Source organism: Sturnira hondurensis, unplaced genomic scaffold (genome assembly GCF_014824575.4).
Source record: "Sturnira hondurensis isolate 20B ecotype Veracruz unplaced genomic scaffold, ASM1482457v3 Scaffold0018525, whole genome shotgun sequence".
NCBI classification, from domain to species: domain Eukaryota; kingdom Metazoa; phylum Chordata; class Mammalia; order Chiroptera; family Phyllostomidae; genus Sturnira; species Sturnira hondurensis.
Genome location: NW_028091156.1, coordinates 8,568,318 through 8,596,138, shown reverse-complemented (window position 1 = coordinate 8,596,138; position 27,821 = coordinate 8,568,318). Strand labels below are relative to the sequence as shown.

The 27,821-nt window shown below is 42.0% G+C and overlaps 1 protein-coding gene across 1 annotated transcript in view; it reads right to left on the bottom strand.

Moving 5' to 3' along the window:
• Positions 1-27,821, bottom strand: part of USH2A (usherin) — a 530,092-nt gene that overhangs the window by 102,353 nt on the left and 399,918 nt on the right. The window contains exons 56-58 of the mRNA XM_037069500.1: positions 18,135-18,242; positions 10,589-10,772; positions 9,308-9,465 (exon numbers count right to left, since the gene is read on the bottom strand). Of these exons, the coding sequence (XP_036925395.1) occupies positions 9,308-9,465; positions 10,589-10,772; positions 18,135-18,242 (450 nt within the window). The remainder of the gene's footprint in view (positions 1-9,307; positions 9,466-10,588; positions 10,773-18,134; positions 18,243-27,821) is intronic.

Below are 27,821 nucleotides of genomic sequence, written 5' to 3'. Positions count from 1 at the left end.
TCCACCAGTGCTTCCCAAAGAATGAAAGTCTTGTCATTTGAGCCTCTTCCTTTTCTATTCATTTAATTAAATGCCTGTACATTTTATCTGGTCGTGAAGAACACACATGCTCGTTCAAGGAGAGGACTGGGCCTTGAGTGAAGAATGTAATAAGGTTTCCCACTAAGTTCTCTCATGGATCGAATGCTTCTAACATTTGTGGGTTTGATTTTCTACCTTTGTAATCAGTTTAACTCTGCTATAGAAACAATGACATCTACATCATGGGACTCAACCCATGAGAGACGAGGGCTGAGGAATGCAGTGTGGTTATGCTTTTGTAGATACAGCCCCAGCATATAAAGGGCATAAGAGCTATACATACCAGAGATGCTCACGAATCTGGTGAGAAGAAGAGAGTGAGAGAGAAGAAAAGGAGTCTGAAGGAAAAACTGATCATAAGCAGAAGGAGGGATCCCATGTTTCCTCTGTACAAGTGCTGGATTGTGCTGAACCCAGACGGAAAATTTTTATTTTAAAGGTAGAGCCTCCTAGTTCAACTGTCTGTTGCATTTGTCCTGATAGCTTAAATTACTGTTATTCTATCATTGCTTCCTAAATTCTTATGTCCAGCTTTGTATCTCTTTGCATTTCCAGTTTGCATTTTAAACACCCTACTTCACGGAGACCTCGACAGGCTCAAAACAGAATTACTCGATTTTCTGCCCCCAAACCTGTTCTTCTAGACTTTCCTCCCTACACCACTGGCCACAGAGTGAGACCCCTAGAGTAAGACTCTTGGAGTGCACCCTGCTGTCTTCACTCTCAAACTCGAGCGATGTCTAAACTCGATCAATTATTTCTTCAGGAAACGTAAGCTTTATACACAATCAGTAACAAGGAGACTTTGAAGGTGTAACATGATATAACCTATTTTTTTAGGAAGATGATCCTGCTGGCAGCAAATGTGGGGTTCAAAACATGAGATAGGAGGTTAAGGAAACCAGTTTGAAAGTCTTTGCGTGGTTTCAGCAATGGCACAAATGAAAACAGACATTTCATTGCAGTCCTATTCAATGCAAGGCAGCATACACGATCTCATTTAGTACCGTGAGAATGCCAACTTCATAAGGGCAAGGACTGTTTAAATTTCCAACCCAAAGTAGTTTTTATGCCTAGATTTCAGCACCAAGTTGCAGCTCAATAAATGTTGGTTGATTAAATAAATGTTCGTTCTGTCTCCTCTGTCCCTAGGGTGGATCTTGTGGAAAAGTTTGACAAACACACCTTAAAAAAATATGCCAAGGAGACTAGCCACTGAATGGAGTCAGATCGTATCCCTTCTCAGAGCTTATCTGCCCCTGGTCAGTGACCTCACCTCTGTGAACACCAGTAGGTTCCTATGCGGGGTGATGGTACCAATAGCTACCCCATAAAGAGCTGCGATGATTAAATTCGAAGACAGATGCAAAGCATTTTACTATATTCCTGCTGCACAGAAAGTGCTTATAAATGACAGCCATCTCTACGAAACCAAATAAAAGGAAAGAAAATGAAACGAAACCCACAACTATGACCACGTTGACAACAGTCAAAGACTTCTGACCCCAGCTTTTATGTAAAAGCTGCTATTCCCATTCCAAATAAATGCTATCCCCATTCAGGTAAACGTCTCCGTAACAGTATGTTGTTATCCAGTTTTATTTTTGTGTGCACGTGGGCACGACCAAGTCCCACGCCTAGGAAGATGGTCTACTTTCCACTGGAAGCAGTAATTTCGAGGGGTCGGTCGTTCCTTCCCTTTGTCGGAGGTTGCCTTTGCTGTATGTCTTCATCCTGCACCTGCTGGTCTGCTTCCAGAAAGTGCTCTGCTTAAAAAGACAGGACTCCTTGGGGGTCAGGGAACAAAAGGGTACTCCACCACTTTTCAAATACAGACATAATCTTGATCTGGGTTTGAACGTGCCTAGCCAAAGCACGAACCTGGAAAATATCTTTTTCACAACTTGGTTAACTGGAAATAAACGTCCTTTACCTAAACCTATGAGGTGTTGAAACAGAAATTGCTCCTTGAAGCTGTGAACATGTCGAGCGCTGACATGCATTTAGGAAGGAGGCCCCCTCCCCGTCATAATTTGCAGGACCGTGACATGAAAGCTCCCGTGTCCCTGCCGACCCTGCACCATCTGCATTGAGTCTGAACCGCCCTAGCCCCCTGGTATTCTGACAACGACATGAAATGAAATGGGCATATTTGCTAAAGCCAGCTGGGGAGCCCCGTGCCTTGGTTAGTTCCCGAGTTCATAAATTTATGTCAGACCAAGAGCAGCCGTGTAAGCTCAAGTGAACCAATTTACCCTAAGTGCAAATGGCAGTTTTGTTATTTGGTGTCAAACTTACCAGGCGCACAATGACAAGCTGCCGTAACACATTTTCTTGTTCACTAAAGAACAAGGGTTTCGTTGGTTAATATTCCTTGCAACGCTCCTTTTCATAATTTACAACAACTAGATGCTGATAGGTTATTTAACATTTATGAAGTTAAGATGTAATCAGAAAAACCCTGATTATCTTTACAAATAAAAAAGTTAAATTATTCAACTTTTTTTCCCCTCTGTGGTTTCATTTCACAGCAGGTGCATACTTTACGATGGGACAGTCAATCAACCCTTTTTTAAAATTCTTTTTTTAGGAGCTGGAGCAGGAACAACTCTAAGAGGAAAACTACTAATTCAGTGTGATAGCCTCATTCACTTCAAAACATTGGTTGTGCTTAAGGTAATGCTTTTAACAAATCAGCCTAAATTCTCCTGTATATAAGTAAGGGTATCTTGGTTATGTCCTTTCAGGGGTGTGGAAGTGAAACAAAACCCTCTAGAACATACATCCATGCATAATTTGTACAACAGTTATCATTTCATGCATTTGACCCTATTAGATAGCAGGGTTCTCAAGAGAGACAATACCTCCTTCTTTTTTATAGCTCTCATAGCACCCAGCATCGCACTTGCTCCTACGAAGGCTCGGCAAACATTTCCACATTAGTAAAAATGAGTGTGTGACTAAATCTAGGCAAAGGCACATGAACTGCACCCCACAGAGTTTTAGCTACAAATACAGTGACCCTGCTGGGTTACTGGATGGACTACCCTTGAATTACTCTGTCCCTCATTCATAGTTGCTATTATCCACAGCAAACTTCTTAAGCTTTTGATCTATATTACAGTAGAATGCATAAAAGCACTGTTTATATAGAAAACAGGGGGAAAATGTAGCCCAGTGGTTTTGATCATGGAATTTGGAGTCAGACTCACTGTGAGTTGGCTCTGACACCTCTGTGATGACCAACCTGGAGAAAGTAGCTTCTAACACCAACCTTGAGTTTTCTCATTAGTAATACAGGGAAAACCAGAGGCCACACTGTAAGTCACACTGAGCATTAACTGAGATATGTGTTACTCTCTCAGAAAAATGCCCAGTACATATCAGAGCTCAGTAAAGTAAGATCGACTTACTAAACACTGAAAGCAAAGGCAACCAAAGCAAAAGTCACTAAGCAGGACTACCTCAAACTAAAGGGCTTCTGCACAGCAAAGGAAATCACCAACAAAATAAAAAAGTAGACCACAAAAGGGTAGGAAATACATGCAAACCACATGGGGTTAAATACGAAAATACATAAGGAACTCGTACAACGTGATAGCAAAAGAACCCCAAACAATCCAATAAAAAAAAATGGACAAAGCACCTGAACAGACATTATTTTTCCATAAAAGACATATAAATGCAAGGATGCTATATTTCAGTTATGAGATGAATAAGGCCTGAGGATCTAATGCGTAACGTGGTGATGTAGTTGATAACATTTTATTCCATCACTGGAATTTGCTAAGAGAGTGGAACTTAAATGTTGAAATAAAAAAAATTGCAAATAAACCATAAGTCAGTTGCCACGAGATTTACATTTCTGCTGAAACTCACCACCCCATGCCACCTGGTCATGGCGCGTGTAAAAAGGGGAAACAATTGCTGATGTTGACTCATCCCAGTCAACCCAACGTGAGTTCTTAGAAACCTTAATGCCCGTTTCAACTTCAAGTGGGTAGTGCCTGATCTCAGATACTGCACGTGATGAGCTCACTGATCCCCAAGTTGCCTAGTATCTATAGACAGATCCTACTGTGGCTAGCTACCTTTTAATCGAAAGTTGATTAATAAACAGCATTTACATACCTAAGCAATAGCAATAGAAATTTCCCCAGCAGAAGAATTGTTGCCAATTCTTTTCTCTAATGAACTCGGAGGTAAATGTGGAAGGAAAGGCACCAGCATTTTGATATTATGCATTAAGCCTACATAACTCAGCACCTTTAGTGAGAAAGAGCTTGTGTTGGATGCAGTGACACCGTTAATTAGAACATGATTAAGGGCTAGCACGGTTCAAAATACAGGCATCACCTCGATAAATTAGAAAGGCTCATTATTACATTCAGAGCTTAAATAATGTTGAATGTTTAGGTTCGCAAACAGCGGGAAGATCCATCTGCATTATTCTGAGGAAACTATTTACGTTCTCCAAAGTGCTCACTTCTGCATTTCCTATCATGTTTCACCCACTAAGGTAACATGTCTTCTTTGGTCTCTTTCATGTCTGTGTGTAAGCCCTGACCCAAGGTTCAGAGCTAGTAAAAGTGCGTAGACATGTTTAGGAATAAACTAACCTGGCCCACCTTGTTTATAGATTTGAATTGTTACGTCCCCCATGGACCCAGCGCTCACTGAATGTCTTACCAGGCTACCTCTATGACTTCACATAACAGCAATGCCAAGAAGGCATTTAATCCCCACCTTCGCAGATGAGAAACCGAGGGTTCAGAACCCGTGTGCAACTTGTTCGAGGCCACACAGAAACTGAGTTGGGGGGATTCCACATAGAAACAGACAGTACCTTTTCTGAAATAGGTGAAAAGAATTCGGCATTCATAAGATGACGCATAGTCTTTGGAAAACTGTGTGTGTGTGTGTGTGTGTGTGTTCTGTTTGTCTTTGAGGAAGGAATGTGTACCTGAGTGTGTGTGTCACATGGAGTTAGTGCGAAGTGAGGGGTGAGCTTCTATAGAAAATCAAGTGTTTGAACGATTCTAAACAGCAAAAAACTCAAAGTTTATTTATATTTGCCTGAAAAATATAATACAGAAGCATAGCATTTTGTTTTTTCTGTCAATTAAGTCAACATTTTATCAGGGTATGGTGTTTGCATACCATTTGGTTTGGAAGTACAAACTATATACACATGAGCTGAAATCTCAATTTTCTAGAGTTTTGTTAATGTGACTACTGACAGTTAGCAAGTAATTATGAGGCAAAATGAACCAGGACTCTCCTCGCAGGTCAGAGAATGTCTAACATGATCTAAAACAGTTGGGATAATGTCTTTGGGTTTTGGGTTTTTGGGGGGAGATAATTGAGAAATGAGTCTTCTCCTCTCTCACCTAATTGAAATCTTCCTGCACTGGTATCGAGTCTGGCAAAGTCATGTCTATTTGCTCTGGGCTGTTCTGGAGGGGCAGGGAAGGACTTCATGCCCCAGGACAGACCTGATGCCAGGTGGCTAGTTCCCCTTCAGAATTCACAATTCTTGTGGTCATACATGTCCAGCAAAAAAAAAAAAAAAATTTAAAAAAATTAAAATTTCTTCCACAATGTTTCTGCTTTCACCAACACCTAGTTCTGTTGCTGGGCCCCCTGGGCTGCTAATTCAAAAAGCAGAGATTCTTCTTGCTAAATCTCGAAGACTTTAGGCAATAGATGAAAAGTTTAGTTTGGATTTAGGAATTAAGCCGAAGTCAGGAAGGAGAGAAGACCCGAATCTCAATCCTGGCTCGCCTATGTGACCTTGAGTACATCATATCACTTCTCTGAGAGTCAAATTCCTTACCTTAATGTGTGACAGTGGTATTATTTATCTCCCAGGGTTTACATAAGAATGAACTGAGGGGAGGCAGGACAAGCACTTATCACAGTGTTTGGTACATAGGAGGAGTTTAATGAACAGCACATGGAAGCAAGTAATGTCAATCCATACATATGAGGTTTGCATTCAACATCACAAGTATTCTCCCCTGAACAATCTCACTTATTCCCTGGTACTTACCTCCTTTACTAGTAACGTTTATAAGCGCGCACAAAGGCTTAATATACAGATAGCACTGAAATAATAATTTGTACACTCAACACCCACTTACTTGCCCAGGTATTTTTCTGTAGCGAAGCAACTGCATAGATTTGCTCTCTGAGCAACTCACTTGTGTAAGGCCACTCTGTCCATACTGACCACACCATACGTGTGAGAGCAGAAGTCAATTTCACCACTGTTTTGACTCTGGCCACTCAAGGGGCACTGGTTTATGTGTTTAGAGAATTAACCGACTGCTCCTCCTTGGTGTGTGTCATAGTTCCTAAACTTGGGGGACTCTTGACAAGTGCCAGATTCCTTGCTTCCATCCCAGGAGATTCTTATGCAGTAAATTCTGGGTTGATGACTCACTCTTTTCACAAGCTTCCCAGGGGATTCTCAGGCTCATGCAGGTTTCAGAGCCACAGGTGTGGGCTGCTTGGCCCATGTCTTGTCTCTGTGATGTCACCATTCCATGAAGGCAGGGGACAGGGATGCATACCTAGAAATCTCTTGGCTGTGAGCAAATAAACCACCTCCAGGTATGACAAGTTGGTTTGCTTACTGTTTAAAATATATATATTTATGACAATTCGGGGACAGAACAATATTTTTATTATCTGAATCGCAACACAGCATGAGGTGCTTTCCAATAAAATCAGTTGTAGATTACACATGAGTCACCATCAGCTGCCTGTTTATTGAATTCAACATCCTTGTAGGCACTGGGGGGAAAAAGGGTAATTTAAGATGTTAATCTTTCCATATATTACAGGGTTTCTGTCATGGATTTCGTGCATCTGAAATGGAAAGTCTGACAGGTCTGAAGAGTGTAGGTTTATTAACTGTTGGTTAGGCAGTCAGCGTTAGAGTGTGTGGCCCTTGTACAACACCCCGTAGGCTGGACTGGAACGAGCAATTTCTGCAAAAGCTTGAGCTAGACAGGAGTTAAGATTCCATTAAAGAAGCAAAAGTTGTATTTTATGTCGCAACGAGCCTCTTCTAAACAGAAGCGTTTTTCACTGAACACAGATATAGGAGGTGGAGCTCAAACAAAAAAATGACACACTGCTGGGAAACGTGAAAGAAGTTTCGACCGAAGGGCCCTGTGGTGGGCAGCTTTATCGTTACGAAAATGGGGCCTTGGGACCCAGCAAATGTTGGAGCAAACACATTGAAAAAAATGAGTAGTAAAAGGCAAAAATAATTATCTGAAAATAGCCACCACTGTCTATAGATACCATTAACCAGATAATCCCAATTACAAAAATGACCTCATTAAACTTGACAACAACCTTGCACCCAGGTACTACCATTTTCTCCATTTTACAGAGGGAGATCACAGACTGAGAGAGAGAAAAATGGCTGGTGCACAGTAGCTCATAGGTGGCATTATTGGAACACGATCTTGGTTTCCGCATTCATCCTACTTGGGTCGTCCTAGAGGGAAGAAGAGGTGTTCTGATCCTTACGGAGTGTGAAGTCTTCAGATTAGCCATGGTCATTTCTGTGTGGGACAGTGTTAACACAACAGGTAATTTGGTGAGCCAGGGAACTTCCTGGTCACATCGTTCCTTCAGGGTTTGGTGATAGAAGACTCTGGTTTTGGTCTGATGAACCTCAGATCAGTTGGGTGAATCTGGTGTCAGACTGGCTCTGCTCGGCCCCATTTCACTCTTGGGCACGAAAACATCACAGCACCAAAACACCTTGGCATTTTTGCCAAGGTGGGAAATTCTCAAAGGTTGCAAGAGAGCAGTGCTATTCCATGAAAGGAGCAATCGGTTCTATAAAGGTATACGCATATATATTTCCATAGTGGCCAATTTGCATTCCCCTCCTTGAAATTAAGAACACAGTTCAAGAACACCTCCACTCCTTATGTAAGGATGACAGCCCTTTAGGACAAATGCTGACTTTTGATTATTCCTTTAGGTTTTGTTTAATTTTAATATGTTGCATATTTATTTTTAAACAAAGGTGAATGAAATCATTTATATTTAATAGCTAGCACAACTTAAATCTTTCTTTGCTTATAAAACTCTGAGATCTTTCTCCTGTGAATCTGACCCCCCAAAACAGGCCCTTTGGTCTTTGATCTTAGATTATGACATCAGAAGGATGTTGGTTCATGAGAATCTAAGTTTTATTTTTAATTAAGCCTTTATGTTATCGTGGTGACTATATTACCTGTGTTGATGGTGATAACTGTTCAATTCAATGAAAAATATATCTGTTAATTGTTTTACAGCATGAATCCAATAAGGCCCCAAATGCTGTTAACCAATTTTTTTCAGTTCTGTGTTGAGCTGCGGCTGAACTTACTCTGATGGGGACAAGAGCTGTTTTAATTTTATATTTCAACTTCATCTTAATGCTAGATATTAAAAATAAAACCACATTATATTTTAAGTGTATTTGACACCTTAATCAATGATAAATTTCACTGGAACAAATCTTCTTGTCTTTCTTTCACGAAAAGGCACAACAAGCGGATTTCACTCCAATCCTTACTCCGCAGCGTTAATGCAGTTAGGTCGCATTCTTACCTGAGGATGATGCTTTCACCAAAACATAACCACGCACCAAATGCACTAGGACCACAAAACACCCCACTAGTGACTAAGTGGCTGAATGGAGGCTATGGGGCTTGGAGAGACAAAATCCAGCTACCATATCTGATCACAACCCAAGGTGTCTGGGTGAAGTGGGTTATTGTCTTTCTGAATTCCTCCTTCATTGCTCTGATACAGAAGGAACTGTAAATGGTCCAACCTAGGGAGTCCTGTAGAAATGAATGTTCAAGGTGCTATATGACTTACCTTGGATAGACATGAATAAGAAGACATTCTGGGCTTTTGGTGCCTGAAAGCATTTATTTCTTTGATGGAATAACATATACCTGTGTATCTATATATCTTTATCTACATATCTACACCTATATCTTTCTACATGCATGTATGTGTGTACATATGCATACACACTTATGCATGCATACATGCAAAACTGTGGTTTGCATCATTTTGTTTATATTTTCCAAGAAACAGACTATTTCCTGCAGGTTTAGTGAATTCACACATCCAATCTTATTTCCAATTAATTTCCTCTAACATGTTTTACAAACACACACACTCACACGCTTTATTTCTTTACCTGGTGGAGTCCAAGCTACAAACACGGAGTCGGGCCCGATTACTGTGATGTTATATGGAGGCTGGATTTCTTCCGGTGTCAACAGAGGTGTCTGTACGAGGTACTCACCACTAAAACTACTGCCGCCTCCAGTTGTGGCTTTCAACTTGTAAATGTATCTATATTGGGGGAAAAAAAAAGAATTGTTCTCAGGCAATGCACAGGCACACTGAACAACCACGACTAGTTTTTCTACCCATTGTTTAGTACTGAATTTGTGACAACTTGCAAAATCTTTGCTCCCTGTTCAGAAACTGCACCATAGGCTTGGTAGTTTGTACAGCAAGGGACAGCACTGTCCCCAACCATTACTATTTCTGTCCCTCCCCACTAGCAATCCACCGCTTTTCTTCCAGATTTCGGGGAAGTCCTGGAGTGTGTGGGTGCATTGTGGAGGATTCAAATGAATCTTCCCATGTTAAATGGGTTAGAGTTCAGGGAAATATGTTTAGAGGGCGATGTTGTTCCATTGATCTGCTATTCTCTACACTAAAAGTAAATTGATCTTTATTCTCTGCAATAAAACATCTGTTGATCTACAATACATTTTCTCTCTGCTGAGAAATGAATGGGAATGAATTGCAAATAGGTGGGACTTTTTTCCCCTAAAACAACCCATGTCTATATATAGTGCAGCGAGCAGAGAAAACATTATGCCAGGAAAGAAAGGTAGCTAATGTAAAACAAAACTCTTTAAATTTCTTTTAATGCTAGTTTAGGAAGGCATGTTCTTTCAGTTTAATACTTTGTGTATTTTATATACTTAAAAATTCTCATGCTTTCATGTCAGCTAAAGCAAAGGTGGCAAACATAAGGCCCGTAGGCTGAAGCCGGTCCTCCGCCTTGTTTTGTCCAGCCCGGCACCTTGTTTCTGCCTGGGGGCAGCACTGAGCCCCTTGCCCCTAGTTGATGTTAGATTTATACAGTCCTAAAGTTAAATTTGGCCCTTTGAAGGCAACCGGGAGGCTGATGTGGCCCTCCAGTGAAATTGAGTTTCTCTGATCTAGACCATTTGTTTACATTTTTAAGGAATTCCGTGTACTTTGAAGACTAAAGTAAATGAGTTGGAATGTGGGTCATGGACATCTGAAATGGATTTCAGATGACTTCATCAGTGACCTCATCAGCTAGCTGTTCAATGGGGAGATTGGCTAATTCATTTAATATCATTTCAGTGGGAGAGACGCCTGAAAAATCTAAAGAATCCAACTGTCTGATTGGCAAAGCTTGCTTTTAGTTTACCTGCTGTTGGACTCCAGGTTTTTATCAGCAAAACGCTGTTCCTCACTGCCACCCAGGAAAACTGAGGTTCCATTGCGACTCAACTGATACTGAGTAATGAGGCCATTGGGTTTTTCCGGTGGACTCCAGTATAATTCCACAGTTGTAGAACTGATGACAATGTGCCGTGGTGTCGCCCAAACTCCTGGCAGAAATAACACAGCGAGATTCCAGTGTCAAGAGGAAATAAACACCTTCACAAATTCACAGCATCACCTGGAGTACGATGATACTTTTATCTGTTGATCAAAAAAATCTCATAGCACGTGACAAAAAGACATTTTGTTTATTTGGGGGAGGGTGAAATGCATAAGTGGGTACATGTACCTATTTTTATTGCTTTAATTATTTTATTTTTGAATTGACTTTAAGAAGTGAATGTCGTATCGGAAGGGATGGGAAATTTCTCTTCACTTGGCTGTTACTCTGAACGTAATCACGACCTGGTGGAATGTATTGAAGTAATGTAACCTAGCATTCACCTGAATTCTCCAATTCACCCCCCACCCCGCACAAAAGCATACTTTCTCTTTGCCTCTCTGATACCAAGTGCCCTTTCTTTTCCTCTTTTCTAGACCACTCCTTCCCACCCCCCCACCCCCCCACCCCCACTCCACTTCCCCTACTGCACCTCATGGGGGCCACATCCAAAGAGACAAGGCTGTCTCCTTTCCTCCCTCCCTTCTGCTTTCCTCTCCCCTCCTCCAAAACNGACATTTTGTTTATTTGGGGGAGGGTGACATGCATAAGTGGGTACATGTACCTATTTTTATTGCTTTAATTATTTTATTTTTGAATTGACTTTAAGAAGTGAATGTTGTATCGGAAGGGATGGGAAATTTCTCTTCACTTGGCTGTTACTCTGAATGCAATCACGACCTGGTGGAATATATTAAAGTAATGTAACTTAGCATTCACTTGAATTCTCCAATTCACTCCCCCCACCTCCGCCCCCCNCCCCCCCCCCCCCCCCCCCCCCCGCTAAAAAGCATACTTTCTCTTTGCCTCTCTGACACCAAGAGCCCTTTCTTTTCCTCTTTTCTAGACCACTCCTTCCCACCCCCCCACCCCCCCCACCCCCGCTCCACTTCCCCTACTGCACCTCATGGGGGCCACATCCGCAGGGACAAGGCTGTCTCCTTTCCTCCCTCCCTTCTGCTTTCCTCTCCCCTCCTCCAAAACCCACTTCCTAGGTGATTTCCAGTTAGTCGTAGTTTTCAGGGTCATCTCTACGTGGAACACTCCCAAACGCCAATCACCAGACTAAAACTCTCGCCTGAACTTCAGACTCATGAATCTGTCTACTTGATACCTCTATTTGGATGACTAATTATATGTAGAAAGCTTAAAACCTCCAAGACTGACCCCTTGGTTTCCCTGTCTACAATCTGTTCATTGTCCAATCTTGTCTGTCTGTCCATTTTATTGAGCAAAAAGAAATCACTCTTGAGGGTTTCACTTCTCTCACCCCCAAATGTAATCTATCCTCACATCCTGCAGATTCTACTACAAATGGATACTGTTCTCCGTATCTTTACTGTCCCCTCTCCTGACCCAAGTCACTTTTCTCTCTTGTGGACTCCTGTCATAGCCTCTAAACTGGTCTCCATGTTGTAAATCTTGTCCTTCTTTATGTCATGGCATCTTTACAGCAGGTTGCATACACACACACACACATGCATGCCAATGCTATCTTTATAAAATACACAACCTTTTAAAATTATTTATACAATTTCAACTCCCTGTGATAACCTGTGTGGCCCTCCATTTTCCTGGGTCTGACCACCTTGGCACCCTTCCTTCCACACCCAATTCTTTTCTCTCCCCGGAATGTTTCAAGTTCTTTCTCACCTCTGGCCTTCTGTCCTTCCCTTCCCTCTGCCTGGAACGCTTTTGCTCATGACACTGTGATATGCTGTATTTGACTTTCACAGTTCGTTAATGTGTGTGAATGCTCCCTTGTCAGGGAGGTCTTATTTGACTTCCCTTCCCTAACTCTAACTCTAGTCCTACACAGTGAGCCCAGCCTAGGTCCTCTCTACCATATGCCAGTTTCTATTTCCCTCTTAACACTCCCAACACCCCGGTCCTCTTCTTTCTTTGATGCTCTCATTGTTTCCATGTTCTTATGACCGCACAGTCTACTTCTCTCTATTGCGTCTGTACAAAGTTATCTCATTGGGGCTGGGGTCTTCTATGTCTTATTTGTCAGTCTTTATAGAAAGCACAATGCCTAATAATTATTGATTGAGTGCATTTACTGGAAATATACTTCCTGTAAATTACTGTTAAATGTTCTAGGCAGTTACAACAATTACAAAGATGACTAAGATGTGGCTTATTCTTGCAAGGAGTTTGCCATTCTGTATAAAGGGTAAGATATGCACACCAGTAACTGTCATTCAAGGTCAAATGTCCAAGTACTGTTATAGATGTACAAAGATCGGTGGAGAACCGATCTTTGTACAGAGACGAGGAAGTTCCATCCCACCACCGAAGAATGTTCTGAATAGACACTGCAACTCTCTTCCGCAGCCTTTAAAAACTCATTTTCACATCAGGTTCCCATATGTCTCCTGTGTAAGTTATTCAAAATTAAGGTAAAGATCCTGAAATTTTTAAAGAAAAATTTTTGGGAAATTAAAATTCCTCTGATTTAGCAGTATACTGAAAGAATCAAGATTGATTTCAAAATGGCTCAAACTTACTGATTTTCTAGGGGACAAATTGCTCCTGAGAAGAAAGTAGTTTAATTTGTTCCAGAAGCTTCTTTATGTTAGATATTTGAACATATCTAGAAATCACTATATACATTTTTTTCTAAGGTTGTTTTTTTTTATTTGCCAACAGCCACCAGATGACTCAACCAACTAATTCAAGACTTGAATTAATATGATATTAATTTGTTGATTTAAAAGAAAGAATAAGCCCTGGCTGGTGTAGCTCAGTGGATTGAGCTGCAAACCAAAAGGTCACCAGTTCGATTCCCAGTCAGGGCACATGCCTGGGTTGCGGGCCAGGTCCCCAGTGTGGGCCATGTGAAAGGCAACCATGCATGGATATTTCTCTCCTTTTCTTTACCCCTCTGTACCATTCTGTCTAAAAATAAATAAATAAAATCTTTTTTAAAGAGCTAAAAAAAGGTTAAAAATGAGAAATTATAAAGATCCATTCATAATCTTATTCCTGCAGTCAAGTCTTTCTCACCTTGAAGAATGTATTACAAATCACCAAGATATGAAAAAGGCTCTTTCTTCGTTTCCAGTTTGAGCCCGTCAATACAGCCTATGGATATGGAGGGGTCAACGAAAGGAATGGCGCAACATTTTTGCTTTGCTTCATCTTTTAAGTAAAAGTTGAGTTTCCTACCTGTGCAGGCTGGCACAAGCTCTGTTCATGTTGAAGACAACCCTGTACCCATCGATTTGATGTATAAGAAGAAAGTGAAATGTGAAAAACCCAGGGCTGTGTTTTACTTATACAATGATAGGGAGACAATGTTATCTCCGCACCTACAAGGAATCTTTGGTAGAGCCAGCATGCCTCTGGTGAGATGTCCTAATGAGGCCCAGATGGAGGATCTGTCCCCTCTCTGAGCCCGAATCTCAGGGGGACTCAGAAAACCTATTCTGCGTAATGGAAGGGCAGGGTTAGGGTAACTCAGGGGACGAAAATAGGGGCCATGAGGCCGATCGCTTTGGGTCAGTCAGCTACGGAGCATCTAAGAGTGAAAGGCCAGAAGGAAACCTTGGCAGGTCTCTTGACATTATAGCTACTAAGAAAGCAAGATGCCTACTAGATGTGTCCTCAGTTTATCTTAAGTGCCATGTAACATGATCCACTCGTATGTCTCTATACGCATCTCCATTCCCGTAGAAAAATTCCCAACATTTATTGTGGACTGGCTTTTTTTCTGGAAGAAGGTGAAGTGGACCAGTTTTCTATTAACTGATGTCAGGAATGCCTTGACATCTGGACTACCTACTCTTTGTTAATTTATTCATTCTGCGTCTACCCAATGTTGGGTCATTTTCTGTGTTGGGCATTGTGGGTGTTGGAATAAAGATGCAACCTTTACCCTTGAAAGACCCCAAAGTATCATGGTAAAAACAGGTGACTAAATAAAAATGTATGGCCCAGTGTGTTCCATGCCTTGAAGAAAGGGAGCATCATGTGTTATTAGAGCTCTTAGAAAGGGTGCCTAAGACAGGGTGGGGTAAGGCAGGGTGGAGGAGAAGGGGGAGTGGCCACAGTGAAAAGTGCCCAAAAGGAACATAGAAAGTCCTAGAGCTACGAGAAAGCATGGTGGAGCGACCAGTACCTCGGAATGCCTGGTACATGGAATGGTATGTGGGGAAAACCAAAAGAAACAGATTGGCCAAAATTAAGACCTGGGAGGCCTATTTTGTTTTACCAATGAGATGTGAGATTTTATTTTTGGAAGGGAGAAGGATTTTATGAAGTTGACTAAGGTGAGATACGACTATTCTGGCCAAAGAAGAAAATGAACTGGGATGGAAGTATGAGAAAAAGGCAAATAATGTCTCGAGTCAAGGGGACTAGTTAGTTAGAAACACCCAGAGATATTCTAGGGGCTGAACTCAGGGAATATCAGAAGGGATGGAAAGGAAGAACACATTTTTAAAAAATCCCTAAGATTTAAAATTAGTAAGATTTTTAAATACGAGGTGAACAAACGGTAATGAAAAAATACAATAAAAATAAATTTAAAAATAAAAGGAATAAGATTTTATGAAGAAGTGTACACTGCAGCCTACCGAAGAGGGAAGCGTTAATTAAGTATGTCACGTTTTTGGCCTGGCTGATTAGGGGATGGTGGCACTTGAGAGAGGGAACAGAAAGCAAAGAAAGTCAGGAGGTGTGTGGAGAGTCTGAAATACTGAGGTGGAAGTGTTTACAAAACACCCAAATGTAAAGAGAGGCCTTAAATCCACGCGTGTAGCCTTCATGAGTGTGGTTGGCGTGGCAGCTCTCAGCTTCCGTCAGGAAGGGAAGCCAGTACTTCGGCTCCACTGGGAGACTGCAGAGTGCCACGTACAAAAAGAGCAGTGAGAGAAGCTAAAAGAAGCTCAGCAGTGAAAAGAAGGGAGGAGGAGAGGAACTGGGAGCAAAACTGAGAAGGTCTCATCTCTGCGTTTTCTCTTCTGCGTCATCAGTGGCGACGGAAAGCGTGCCGCCATGTTGGATGATCGAACTCTAAAATGAATGAGAACCTGAGGGTATGGCAGCCATTCTGAGAAGCCAGCAAAGATCCAAACTCACCCCACTACTTGACCAAAGGAACACAATTTTCTGGGAGGGTACCACTGTAGAGAATTACGTCCAACTGATCAATAAGGCCACGTTAACTTTTCCTCTCCTTTGTTTTTAGCTCAGGGCAACTCTGACCAAGTGCTTCTTCTATTTCTCTCCACACCCATGTAGGACACTCAAATGGTACACCTTCAATCTACATCTAATTCGCTCAAATAGGCATTTTATAATTAGTGGTGTTCAAGTTATTACCTTAAAATGATACGTTTGTTTCCAGTTTCCAGTATAAAAACAGAACTTGATGTCACTGGTGATGTGTCACCTTACAACCCTCCAGGTAAACATTCATTTCACATACAAGTCACTCACAAATGGCACTTATGCAGTCTGAAAATGGAGTCTAAGTCCACATTTCTTCTGTGGAGGAAAGCCCACTCTGTTTATTACTCCTCTGCATAGTTATTTGTGTTCAAGGAAAGGCACATAAAGTTGAGAAAGGAAGTAAAGGATAGCATTTCTCATGTCATACTCCCCTACACTGTTGAAAGCTATAATTTTTAAGTCATGACATCTGAGCCCTTTCAAGAAATTTTGTTGGGTTTGTGGAAAAACAGATGCATATTTTCTAAGAATTCAAATGTATGGATTTCATCCATAAACTGGACGAAGAGACCAGTTATTTTATCATGCTTGAATTTCAGCCAAAAGTGGCTGGTAGATCCTTCAGAAATTATCCATTATCATCAAAGTATCCATTTGATAGTTTACCTTTCCAAAAAATCCACTGCTGGTTTCTTCCCTTCAAAGAAACACTAAGCTTTTTGACATGAAGCATTCTTTATATAGAAAACATCATTAGTGAATTCCTGGTGAGGAGCCATATGCCCCTTATGTGGAATTTTCCATTTTATTCCCCATTTACTGGTAGGAAGTTCAGGTCTAATATTCTGAGGCACAATAACCCCTTTCGTTAGCAGAGAAATGGACAAGTGGTTCAGGACTTTACGATGGTAGTTAACACTGTATTTCTGTTTAGAAACTTACTTATGCCTCTATTTGCCCACATGCAAAACAGGCCAATAGTAAAGACTAAAAAATATTCAGTTGATCATTAGCTGAAGCTTCTGAGCATGTCTTTCTCCTAAAAGTAAATCATAGCACCCAGCCCAGTTCCAAACTCCCAGATAAGCCTTGTTATCAGATGGATTTGTACTTTCCCAGAATTTTTTTCTAGGCAATTACTGATCTATAGAAATACATATTTTTAGGTGTGCTTTATATATATAAAATACCATATATTAACACACTTCTATAACTTCCTCTTCATATGCACAGATCATCTCCTTCTTTCACACTGGTGAGTGAAATTCCACAGAGTGAATAACCACGGATTTATTTAGTGATTCCCCTACTCATGGGCATTTAGATGGATTCCCACATTGTGCCATTAAAGAAACAAAGCATGGTTTAATGCACTCCCTGGAACATGCCTCGTTGAAAAGTGGTGGAAATGTTATTTTCTAGCATAGATACTTAAGATAACACCACTCTGTCATGGGGAGTTAACATTTAAAATATGATAGATATTGTCAATTTGCCTGCTAAAGTGGTGGTCCCACTCTACATTCCTTCAAGCTATGTTTGCACATTCCTTTCATCATTTACTTGTCAAAATCCTAATTCCTGTGTTCCATCTCAGAAGTCAACTAACTGCTCCACGAAATCGTTCTGGATGTCGTGATGGGTTGTAGTCACTCCCTCCTCAGACTCACCGGAGCATTCTGTCCACTCGGGCTTTCTGAACATGTCCTTTCGGATTCTCTGTCTTCCTAAAGGTTTGTGTACCTGCTCTATCACTTCTACTTGACTGTAAGCTCTAGAAGACAGTGGATATTTTAGTCAATTTAAGCAGTGAGCCCGCTGGATATCACATTAGGCATTCCAGAAATATTTAATTTTTGGTTTGGGGAGGACTTTTATATCCAGTACATAACAATAGTGACTTTTATATATGATATGAAATCCAAAAGATTCAAAGAACTGAAAGCAAACTTTTAACTCGGGAGGCTTGTAGTTGAACTAAACCTGAAGAATGGAAACCTAGAACACTATTTTATTTCATCCCTATTGACTTTATGCCTTCTTCCTTGTTTGTTAAAAAGAGTTTAGAGAGTTTATTTTTAAATACCATAGGAAAACTTCTTCTCCCAAATCATGGGTATTTTTTAATTACCTTGAGGTGCTGCCTGCAGAGTCTGACCTAGAAAAGGCTCACTTGAAGCACAGCCAGCAGATGTACAAGCTGTAAGAGTGAAGCTGTAGTTGGTGTATGGCTGGAGACCTAGAAAGAGCAAACAAGAAATAAAGTGCATTCTGAGAGGCTTATTTATTATCAACTAAGCACCAGAAGTAACACGCAGAGCTGTTGATATGCTATCCAAAAATTTTTAAGGGCAGAAAACACCCTTTCATGAAGATAGGACTTCACAAGCAGTTCAGTGGTAATAGAAATTTCATTTATCACTGATGAAATAATAAAGTATCAGCCTTGAAAGAGATCTTGAAATTCATGGAATCCAGCCATCCATTTTTCTCTCGATCTCCACGTGCAAGATGTCTCCGAAGAGGCTGCACTGCTCTGGAGGTTGAAGCAGCCGCCTCCCGAAGAGCCCCAACCTTGTTCTGGGAGCTCTGGAGTTCTTTTTTCTTTTGAAAGTCCTTCCTTACCCTGTGGTGGACTCTTTCTATCACTTCCACCTCTAGGGACAAATAGAACAAATCTAATTTCTTTTCCACATGACAGTTCTTCAAATATTTGTAGACAGTTATCGAATTCCCCCTGAGTCTTCCCTTCTTCAGGCTAACCATCCCAATTTCTGCAATTGCTTCTTTTATGAGTAGGGGTGGAGGAAAAAAAGAATGCTGGATTCAACGTTTTTAGCCCCAAGCCATATTTAGCTAATATTAACACCAGTGAACTGCCACCCCTTTTAAAACTGTATACTTATTCGGTATATGTACCAAAAGTTTACCATCTCACACTTCCTTCTCTAGTATTTGCGGGGGCATGTTGGTTTTGCCTTCATACACAGATTAAGCACCATTTAATGAGGGAACAGTGCTCATTACTTTTGTGTATTCCGTGTGGTATATAGCACAGTAATGCTCTCAGGGGAGAAAATGACAATCCATTTACAACAAAAGTTCTATGCGGTTAGACTTTCCACTCCTTGGCTTGTGACTTTGGGAAAGTGACTTAGCTTCCATTGACCTTGACCTGCTGGTCTGTGACATGGCGAATCTAGCATCTAGCTCCAAGAACTATTGGGAAGATGAAATGGGTTCCTGGAGTAGTACTTCATTTTCCCAGAAGCAATAAGAAGACTCAATCACATTCAACAAGGAGTGTATTGAGGCTAACATTTCTTTGCCCTGATTCTTGGGGAATTTCAAACAATGCCAAAGCTTAAACAAATTTTAACAAATAGAATTTAGTCTATATGTCAAATAATTAGGCTTAGTTATAATATGCATCCAGTGATTACTACCTTCTCATGAACTTTGAACTACATTTCCACACATTGTGTTCTTTTGGTGGGGTGACTCTTCTCCGAGAGACATCCATGCATCACTCTGTCACTTCAGGCAGATTTCTGCTCTGGTGCTACATTTTTAAAGATTTTGGCCTCTCTTACCTACCCAGCACACCCAGCACTTTTATCCCCTCAAGTTACTTTCTTTCTTCCTAGCCTTCAACATTAGGTGATATTTTATTATATGTCATCCCCTGTATACTGTAAGCTCTAAAAGACCCAGGTCTTTGGTTTACCCACCACTGTATCCTTTGAAGAGTGGCAAGCGCAAAGTAAGTGCTGGCTAAATGAATGACAAAATTAACTAACTGGTCCATTGGGAATTGGAGGAACGGCCTGGGTTCTCTGCTGAAGCAACCAGGTTCAGTGTGTGGCTGGGGCTGCTCCGGGGCCCAGCGTTAAAGGCTTCTGGACTTCCTTATCGGTGTAATGAAAAGATGCAGATACATATTTGATTATAATCTGCCATTTGGCTGCTGTGAAGGATTTACACCGTTTTGATATTTACCTGATTTACAGATGAGGAATATGATGAAAGATCTAAGTCATATGCTAGCCATGTACGTTTGATAAAAGCTTATGGGAAAATGCTAAAGATGATAAAATATAGAGCTCAAGAGAAAATGGCAGGAAACGACCAAGAAGGAAGGGGGGAGAGACAGCAGTGGCAAGCCGAGTCTGACGATGCCCCCCATTTGCTGCCACTACTGAAAAAGGGGGGGGGTCTTGACCTTGTAACGCCATTTCATCTGAACATCTTCTCACTTAGAAAGGAAGCGGTTTGAGAGTAAGGGTAGTATCTTGAGGGTTTTTTGAAATCGTATTTTTTCAATAGTGCCTATTTTAAATGCTTATTTTTGTGAGATGTTTAATGAAGACCAGCACACACAAGTGTTTCATAACAATATTAGGGTTGGGAGGCCATGCTATCGACCCATGGTGTCTATCACAGGTAGGATGTGGCCAGCCTCATCGGTGCTCCTAATTTCATCCACATTCCTACCCACAGCATCTACTCATTGACTAACAGATTCATCTCTATTGCAGACTATTATAATAATCACAAAAGTTACATAATTTGGAAACAATAAATATCTCTAGATTTTTTTTCCCGAATGTCAATACATATTGTCAGGAAAAACTACACAGCCACATGCGAGAGAATAAAACTAGACCACTATCTCATATCGTACACAGAATGAACTCGAAATGGATTAAGTACTTGGCTACAAGACCCAAAAGCAAAAACTTTCCAGAAAAAAACATAGGCAGTAAGCTCCTTGACATCAATCTTCACAATACTTTCTTGGATCCGCCTCCAATGGCAAGAGCCACAAAAGCAAAAATAAATAGTGTGACAACATCAAAGTCAAAAGCTGCTGCACAGTAAATGAAGCCATCCACAAAATGAGAAGGCCACCTAGTGAAAGGGACATGTTCGTAAACCACGTATCTGGTAAGGCGTGGACATCCAAAGTCTATAAATTAAGAACTGATGCAATTCAACAAAGAGAAAAAAAACCACAACAAATAGTTGTATGAAAAAATGGGCAGAGGATCTGAACAGACATTTTTCCAAAGAACACACACACATGGCCAAGAGACACACGAAAAACTATTCCCCATCAGTAATCATCAGGGGAATGTAGATTGAAATGACAATGACATATCCTCTCCCTCCCGTCAGAATGGCTATTGTTAAAAAGATAAGAAAAGACAATTGTTGGCAAGAAATAACAAATATGGATGAAGGGAACCCTAATGCATGATTGGGGGGAATATGAACTGGTACAGTCACTATGGAAACAGTACGGAGTTTCCTCAAAGCACTAAAAATAGAACCACTATAGGATCCAGCACTTCCGCTTCTAGGTATTTAGCCTAAGAAGAGGAAAACACTAATTTGGAGAGATAGATGCACCCCAATGTTGACAGCAGCATTATTTACAATAGCCAAGATATGGGAGCAACTTAAACGTCCCTCTATGAGTAAATGGATAAAGGAGGCGTGGTCCATCTACACAATGGAATATTACTCAGCCCAAAAAAGGACACAATCTTCCCATTTGTGACAACATGCATGAATCTTGTGGGAATTATACAAAGGGAAATAAGTCAGGGAAAGCAAAAGGCCATACAATTTTACACATGGAAAGTAAAAAAAGCAAAACAAAGGAAAACTCACAGATGCAGAAAACAGATTGCTGGGTGCCAGAGCCGGGGAAGGGGTTGTAGGCAGGCGAAATGAGTGAAGGGGATCCAGAGGGACTAACTTCTAGTCGTACGATAGTGAGCAATGGGCATAGAATGTACATCGTGGTGACTATAGTCCAGGGTTGTCGAATTCATTGTCACCAGGGGCCACATCAGCCTCGCGGTTACCTTCAGAGGTCGAATGCGATTTTAGGACTATGTAAATGTAACTACTCTTTAACAGTTCAGTGCGAGCTTGGCGCTGCTGATGGGTAGAAACAAGGTGCTGGGCGGATAAAACAAGGTGGAGGGCTGGGTTTGGCCCGTGGGCCCCGTGTTTGCCACCTGTGGCACAGTAGTGCATGTGGGAAAGCTGCTAAGGGGGTAGATTTTTTAAAGTTTTATCATAAGAAGCAAATTTTTACTTTGTATGGTGACAGATGGGAACTAGGCTTATTGCTGGGACCATGAGGCAGTGTGGACAAACACCACATCGTTAGGCTGTGCCTCTGAAACGAAGAGGATGTTGCGTGTCGGTGAGACTTGAATAATAAAAAGCAAGCTAAGGGAGTTGGTGGTTCTTCGTTTAGTGCTCTTTTCACTGGCCTCTACACAGGAATTGAACACATTTCAAGGAAAAAGCAGCTATTTTCAAGGACGTTGGTTATTAGATTACATAAGTCACATCGCAGCGAAAGTTTAGCGACCGCTTCCTGCTTGCAGACCTCCCGTCTGCTTCCTGGGCAATGACACAGTTGAGGTTCCCCCTAAGTGCGCCAGGCACTGCTATCATCTGCTTGGCTGACACAGTAGGAAGCTGAGGATGGAGAGTTGGAGGCGCTCACCCGGGATCACGGAGATAAGAAAGAGTGAGGCCAGGACAAAAATCTGAACGGCTGCGCCGAGAGACACACAGTCCAGAGCAGTGGGGTCGGGCTTCTGAGCCTTACAAGGAAAATGATGACCCAGGTAGCTCAAAGCCCAGGGAAATTTCCAATAATATAAAAAATCCAAGTGGGGATACGTAATTTAAATATTACCATTCTGAATGTTACTACAATGCATGTACTGAGTCAGCACTGCATAGCTGTTAGGAGCACAGAGTCTAGCGTTAGCTATTCGGGTTCTAACACCTACCTGTCTAGTAACTATGACCACGGGCAAGCTCTCTGACCACGGGGTGCCCCAGTCTCCGTATCTGTAAACCATGGGCAGGAGAGTGTAGACGGGCTTACATGGGCTACAGGCTAATTCGAGAGGAGGCAGTATCTGAATCCATTATTTTTCTTTTTCCTATTTTTTAGGTCTTGTATGTCCCTTAGTTACGGGACTGGATTACTAACGGGCTCGGTTCACACACTCTGGGAGACGGGCATCCTCTGCCATCAGGTGTCGATGATTTACATGAACTAGATGACCTTTCCTATAGACGACTCTGTAAAACTCAATAAAATCAACACATTTCAACTGGGTTTTGCTGTCATTTTAAGTAAGTCCCTACTGGTAGTCCTTAAAATGAGATATATGTGAAATATTAGCAACAGGCAATGAAAAGGGCACACCAATGGAAAAGTACTCATGAATTGACCAGGATGAGAACAGGGAAAGAAAGAGACGTCTCTAAGGAATCCTTCTGACTGTAACTTAATCCTGACGTCGAAGAGAAGGAGAAAAGAAAAACATCACTCCAGTGCTCCGCATCAAATTAAAAGAGCAGGATACAGCAGTTGTTGATTAGAGACAGGCAAATGCATGGAGAAAAGCCAAGTATTTAACATTCCAGTATAGAGAAGATGACTGTGTCTGTAAACTACCCAAATTTCCCTAGAGGGAATCATGTTCTTTTTTTAAAGGAAAAAGGCATACTGTAACCAAACTCATTATGATTACACTTCTAAGTCACATTACTTTCAAGAATAAATGCGTGTTAAAAGGGGACCACAAAGAAGCCTGCCTATGGACCATAAAAACATGATTTGGAAAATAAAACCCACGCCTATGGAAGTTACATTTGATATACTCTATAAAGAACAGCTTGTTTCTAATTTCTCACCTCCAGATAAATTGCCAGGAAAAGGCATTTTTGTCTATTTTAACTCTAGGTAGCAAGTGATATTCCAAAGGGCTCCTCTGGTTATTCTGCAGTGTCTGTCATCTGTGACATTCTGAAGAATTACCAAAGAGCCCTAAAGAGTATAATGTTCCACAAGTGCCTCAAGCAACTTAGTTAGTGATTAATTCACATGCTGAGAGGCCCTAGTGACTCCAAAAGTTGTTGTTAGGTGCTCGTTAAGTATTGATGAGTAACTTGTCTTAGGACCAGCTCCCCCAGAATGGATGCTCAGGCCACCTAACTCACATGCATCCAGTCCTGCTGTGCCAAGCACTTCCTCCTGCCCCGATCTACCTGTGATCCTACTAAGTGATCCCCTCAGGGCATCTTTGCTCCTGCAGAGTCCTAAGAACTTCTGCCGTCCACAGGCAACCTGAACTGTGATGGGTAGCACTGGGTCAGGAATCTCCGTTAGGTTAATCTGATTCTATGTGAAAATCTGGATGTCCGAAACTGATACACCGAGACATCATGGAATCATTGCAGAGGTGTGTTTAGATTTTGATTTGGTTTGACGAAATTGGAGAGGAATTTCAGGCGCTTCCACGTGACAAAGTCCCTTTTTCTTGACAGCACCGTCTCTCACAATCTCAGTAGCTCCCACCTCACTTAGGCAAGCCAACTTCTGCCCCCCTGGTAAGCAGCCATGGACACTGTCCACTTCTTGAATCAATTCTTTAACATATGGGTTCAGCTGGTACCTCGTGGAACTGGATGGAAATATCAAAACCAAGGGCTCTGTTTCATTGCATTGTCAATGCCTGTAAGAAAATTCCACAGCTTTCAGTACCGATTTCTTGCTACAAGCTTCTCTGCATAACTCTGGACTAGAATATTTTACATATAGAACATAGAAGATCATTTATAATGCTGTGTGTCTTAATTTTATATTATATGAAGAATTCTAGGTCTTAGCTAAGATCTTTCTTTCCAATATCTTAGTCACCTGATGCATTTCAGGAACCTTTTCCTACTTGGGTTCACTCTTTGGCAGACTCTCCTTCCAAAAAGAGATGAACATCAAGGCTACTTTTAAGAGAGTCCAAAGAAAGAGCCTTGCTTTTGATTTTCCCAACACTACGTTAATACATAGTTTTCTTCTTTGGAGTGTGCTGTATTAAGCTGAGGCCATGGTTACCTTACATCTTCAGGCAGAGTCTTCTCTTCCAGAAACTGAATGTGGCCTTGGGTGGCAGGTCTGATTCTGCTCAGGGGCTCGGCAATGAGGACACACATCCCAGGGAGAACAGGAGTCGAACAGCACGTTGGGACAGAACCGCACTGGCTGCCCAGGCCAAGTGCCCCGGGTTCTCTGAGATGTCAGGGGGCGACTTTTCCCTTTAAATACTAGTGTGCAGGGGGGACCCTTGGTGTCTAAAGACCGTACATCTTTGCGTAGAGCATTGTATCTACAAGGATGCTTAAGGAAAGTGAGAAAGGGTGGTTGTTGCTCCGTTGGTTTTCTTTTGTTTTTCTCTCTTGTAGTCAGGCTCTCCTCAGAGTTGCAAAAATTAAAAGAATATGAGTCATCCTGTCTGTTCTGATGTCTGTGGGTCCGTGGTCAGGCAGTACATGGGGCCACACAGCCCCGAGCACTGGGAACTACCGAGGTCGATCTGGAAACTCTCCCTCGGACAATTATAGACACTGCCGCTCAGTCCGCACCCTGCCAGAGGTCAGGGCTGGCTGCAGGGGTGTGGGCCCTGTGCTGTCCCTCAGGGCCTTGTGCTTGGAATGACCCCATGCTGGATTCAATCCTCTGCTTCCAGTCTTGAAACCCTGAATGATTTCTGAACAAGAGGCCCCACACTTCCTTTTGCCCTGGCCTCTGCATGTCACCTAGCCCACCCTGCCTGAGCTTTAGATATATTTGACAGTCTCATTTTTCTGTCTAATCAAAATGGGCCCTGGTTGGTGTGGCTCAGTGGATTAAGGGCCTGCCTGCATACCAAAGGGTCACCAGTTTGATTCCCAGTCAGGGCACATGCCTGGGTTGGGAGCCAGGTCCCCAGTAGGGGGCATGTGAGAGGCAACCACACATTGATGTTTCTCTCCCTCTCATTCTTCCTCCTGTCGGTTCTCTCTAGAAATAAATAAATACAATATAAAAAAAATAGAATACGGGCATTCAGACACTAGTTTACTACTCAACACACATTTTGACCACTTAATGTGTATTCATTTCTGTGATGAGTGCCAAGCACAACAGAAGCAATACAAGGGCAAACAGGAAGCTTCTGACTCTCACCTTAAACAGCTTTACCTACTCGCGGAGGAGGGACAGGTTGCAGGAGAAAGGGACAGGGCAGCCGAGTATACTAACTGCTATGACAGGAGAACGTAGGATGCGATGGGAAGACCTAGATTTCTCTCAATGGAAAATTCCTTTGTAAAGCAGGTCCACCCTTTGCGCTATCGATGGTCAAACCATGTTCTCTTTTTTGTCCAAAAAGGGGTGTGTGGCATACCTGTCTCCGTGGATTTATAGCACATCCTCTGCCGCGGCTGGCGCTGTCTGTTGGGGTTCGGTCAGGGGCTTTGCGTGGGCTCCCCGGAGGGTGCGAACAGCAGGCACGCTGTTTTCTCCTTGGTAACCTAACGCTGCAAGCCTTCCCTTTTCAGTGTAACGCAACGAGGAGACACTTTCAATGAATTTTTTAAAAAATATTTTCCCTGGAGTTAAGAGACACCTAAGCCCTTATCTTCTCTGCTGCTAAAGAGGACATGATTAATTCATATTGTTCTCAGTGGCCTTAATTATGTCATTAATCCCTCTTTCCTGCCACGCGGAGGCCTCCTGTCTAAAGGGGGTAACCCAAACTGAAACCATGCCACCGCGGCCATCCCGATTGTTCTGTGCAGGCTGGGGGCCGGGTGTGGCCATGAGGGATATGAAAAGGTCCTTTATTGACAAGCTGCCATGTGCTGTTTGCATTAGCGACGAGGAGAAAAGGAGGGCGGCCGCCCCTCCTGCCCCGGGGGACTCCGCTCAGTGAGATAGCAGAGAACGCTTCGGTTTACTTAAAGCATTGATAGCGCCTCTAAATAATTAACTGAGGACTTCCTGTCTTAAATTACTTAATGCTTTTTTTTTTTAACATCTTGAGAGGATTATAAGCAATTTATGGATTTCACGTGATGAGTGCCTTCGCCACTATTCCCACAAAGCATTTAGGGGATCATGTTTCCAAAGCTTTGAGGTAATTAAAAATAAGCGTGGAGACAATGAGGCTGAGCCTAGGTGCTGGCTGCCTTGTCGTTTTCTGAGGACCTGGACTTCAGGCCCCACCACGACTGCAGCTACTGCTTCATTAGTGCTCTGTGGCCACACAGGGCCCGCCGAGGGGCTGGGCGATGATGAGAAAATCAAAGCACGCGTCCCAGGGGGTGCAGGCGCCTCTTCCGTCAAACCCTTGAGATAAAATGTGAAATCTGTTTGATTATTTCAGTTCCTCCCACGAACTCAAGTAAAATAGTCATTCGCATCGTAAAATACTTCCGTGCAGAGTTTGGTCAGGCAGCCTACCCCTGGCACTGAAGTTTGCCTCGCAGCTAAAATGCATTCACACTACAGAGATGTCAGGTTTTAGGTTAACTAAGGCCCACCTAGCACAGTTCCTACTCCACAGGAGCTATCTATGGGAGGTTCTGAACCTGGCCAGGTTTTCCTGAATGAGGGTTTGTTTCCTTATTCAACAATGAACTCTCTCTTTCGGGCTGCACTGCCCGGGGTGATGTGCTCTCTAAATCCATCCAAAACAGTACAAATGGACCAAATGAATCCAAAAGGCTTCTATTTTATAAATTTGTAAAAAGTCAAATTATGTAGAAAAAACTTGAAAGTATTTATTCGAAGAAAAGAATTTTTCTGGCATCAAATTATGTGTATAAAATCCTCTTTGATGTGAAACTATCCATTAAAAATGACAATAAAAGGAAGAACTGGGGGTGTGAAGGTTTCTTTTTTTTCATCTTTGCAATTCTTTTATAATTAATGAGGCTATCAATCCTGTTGGTTTGA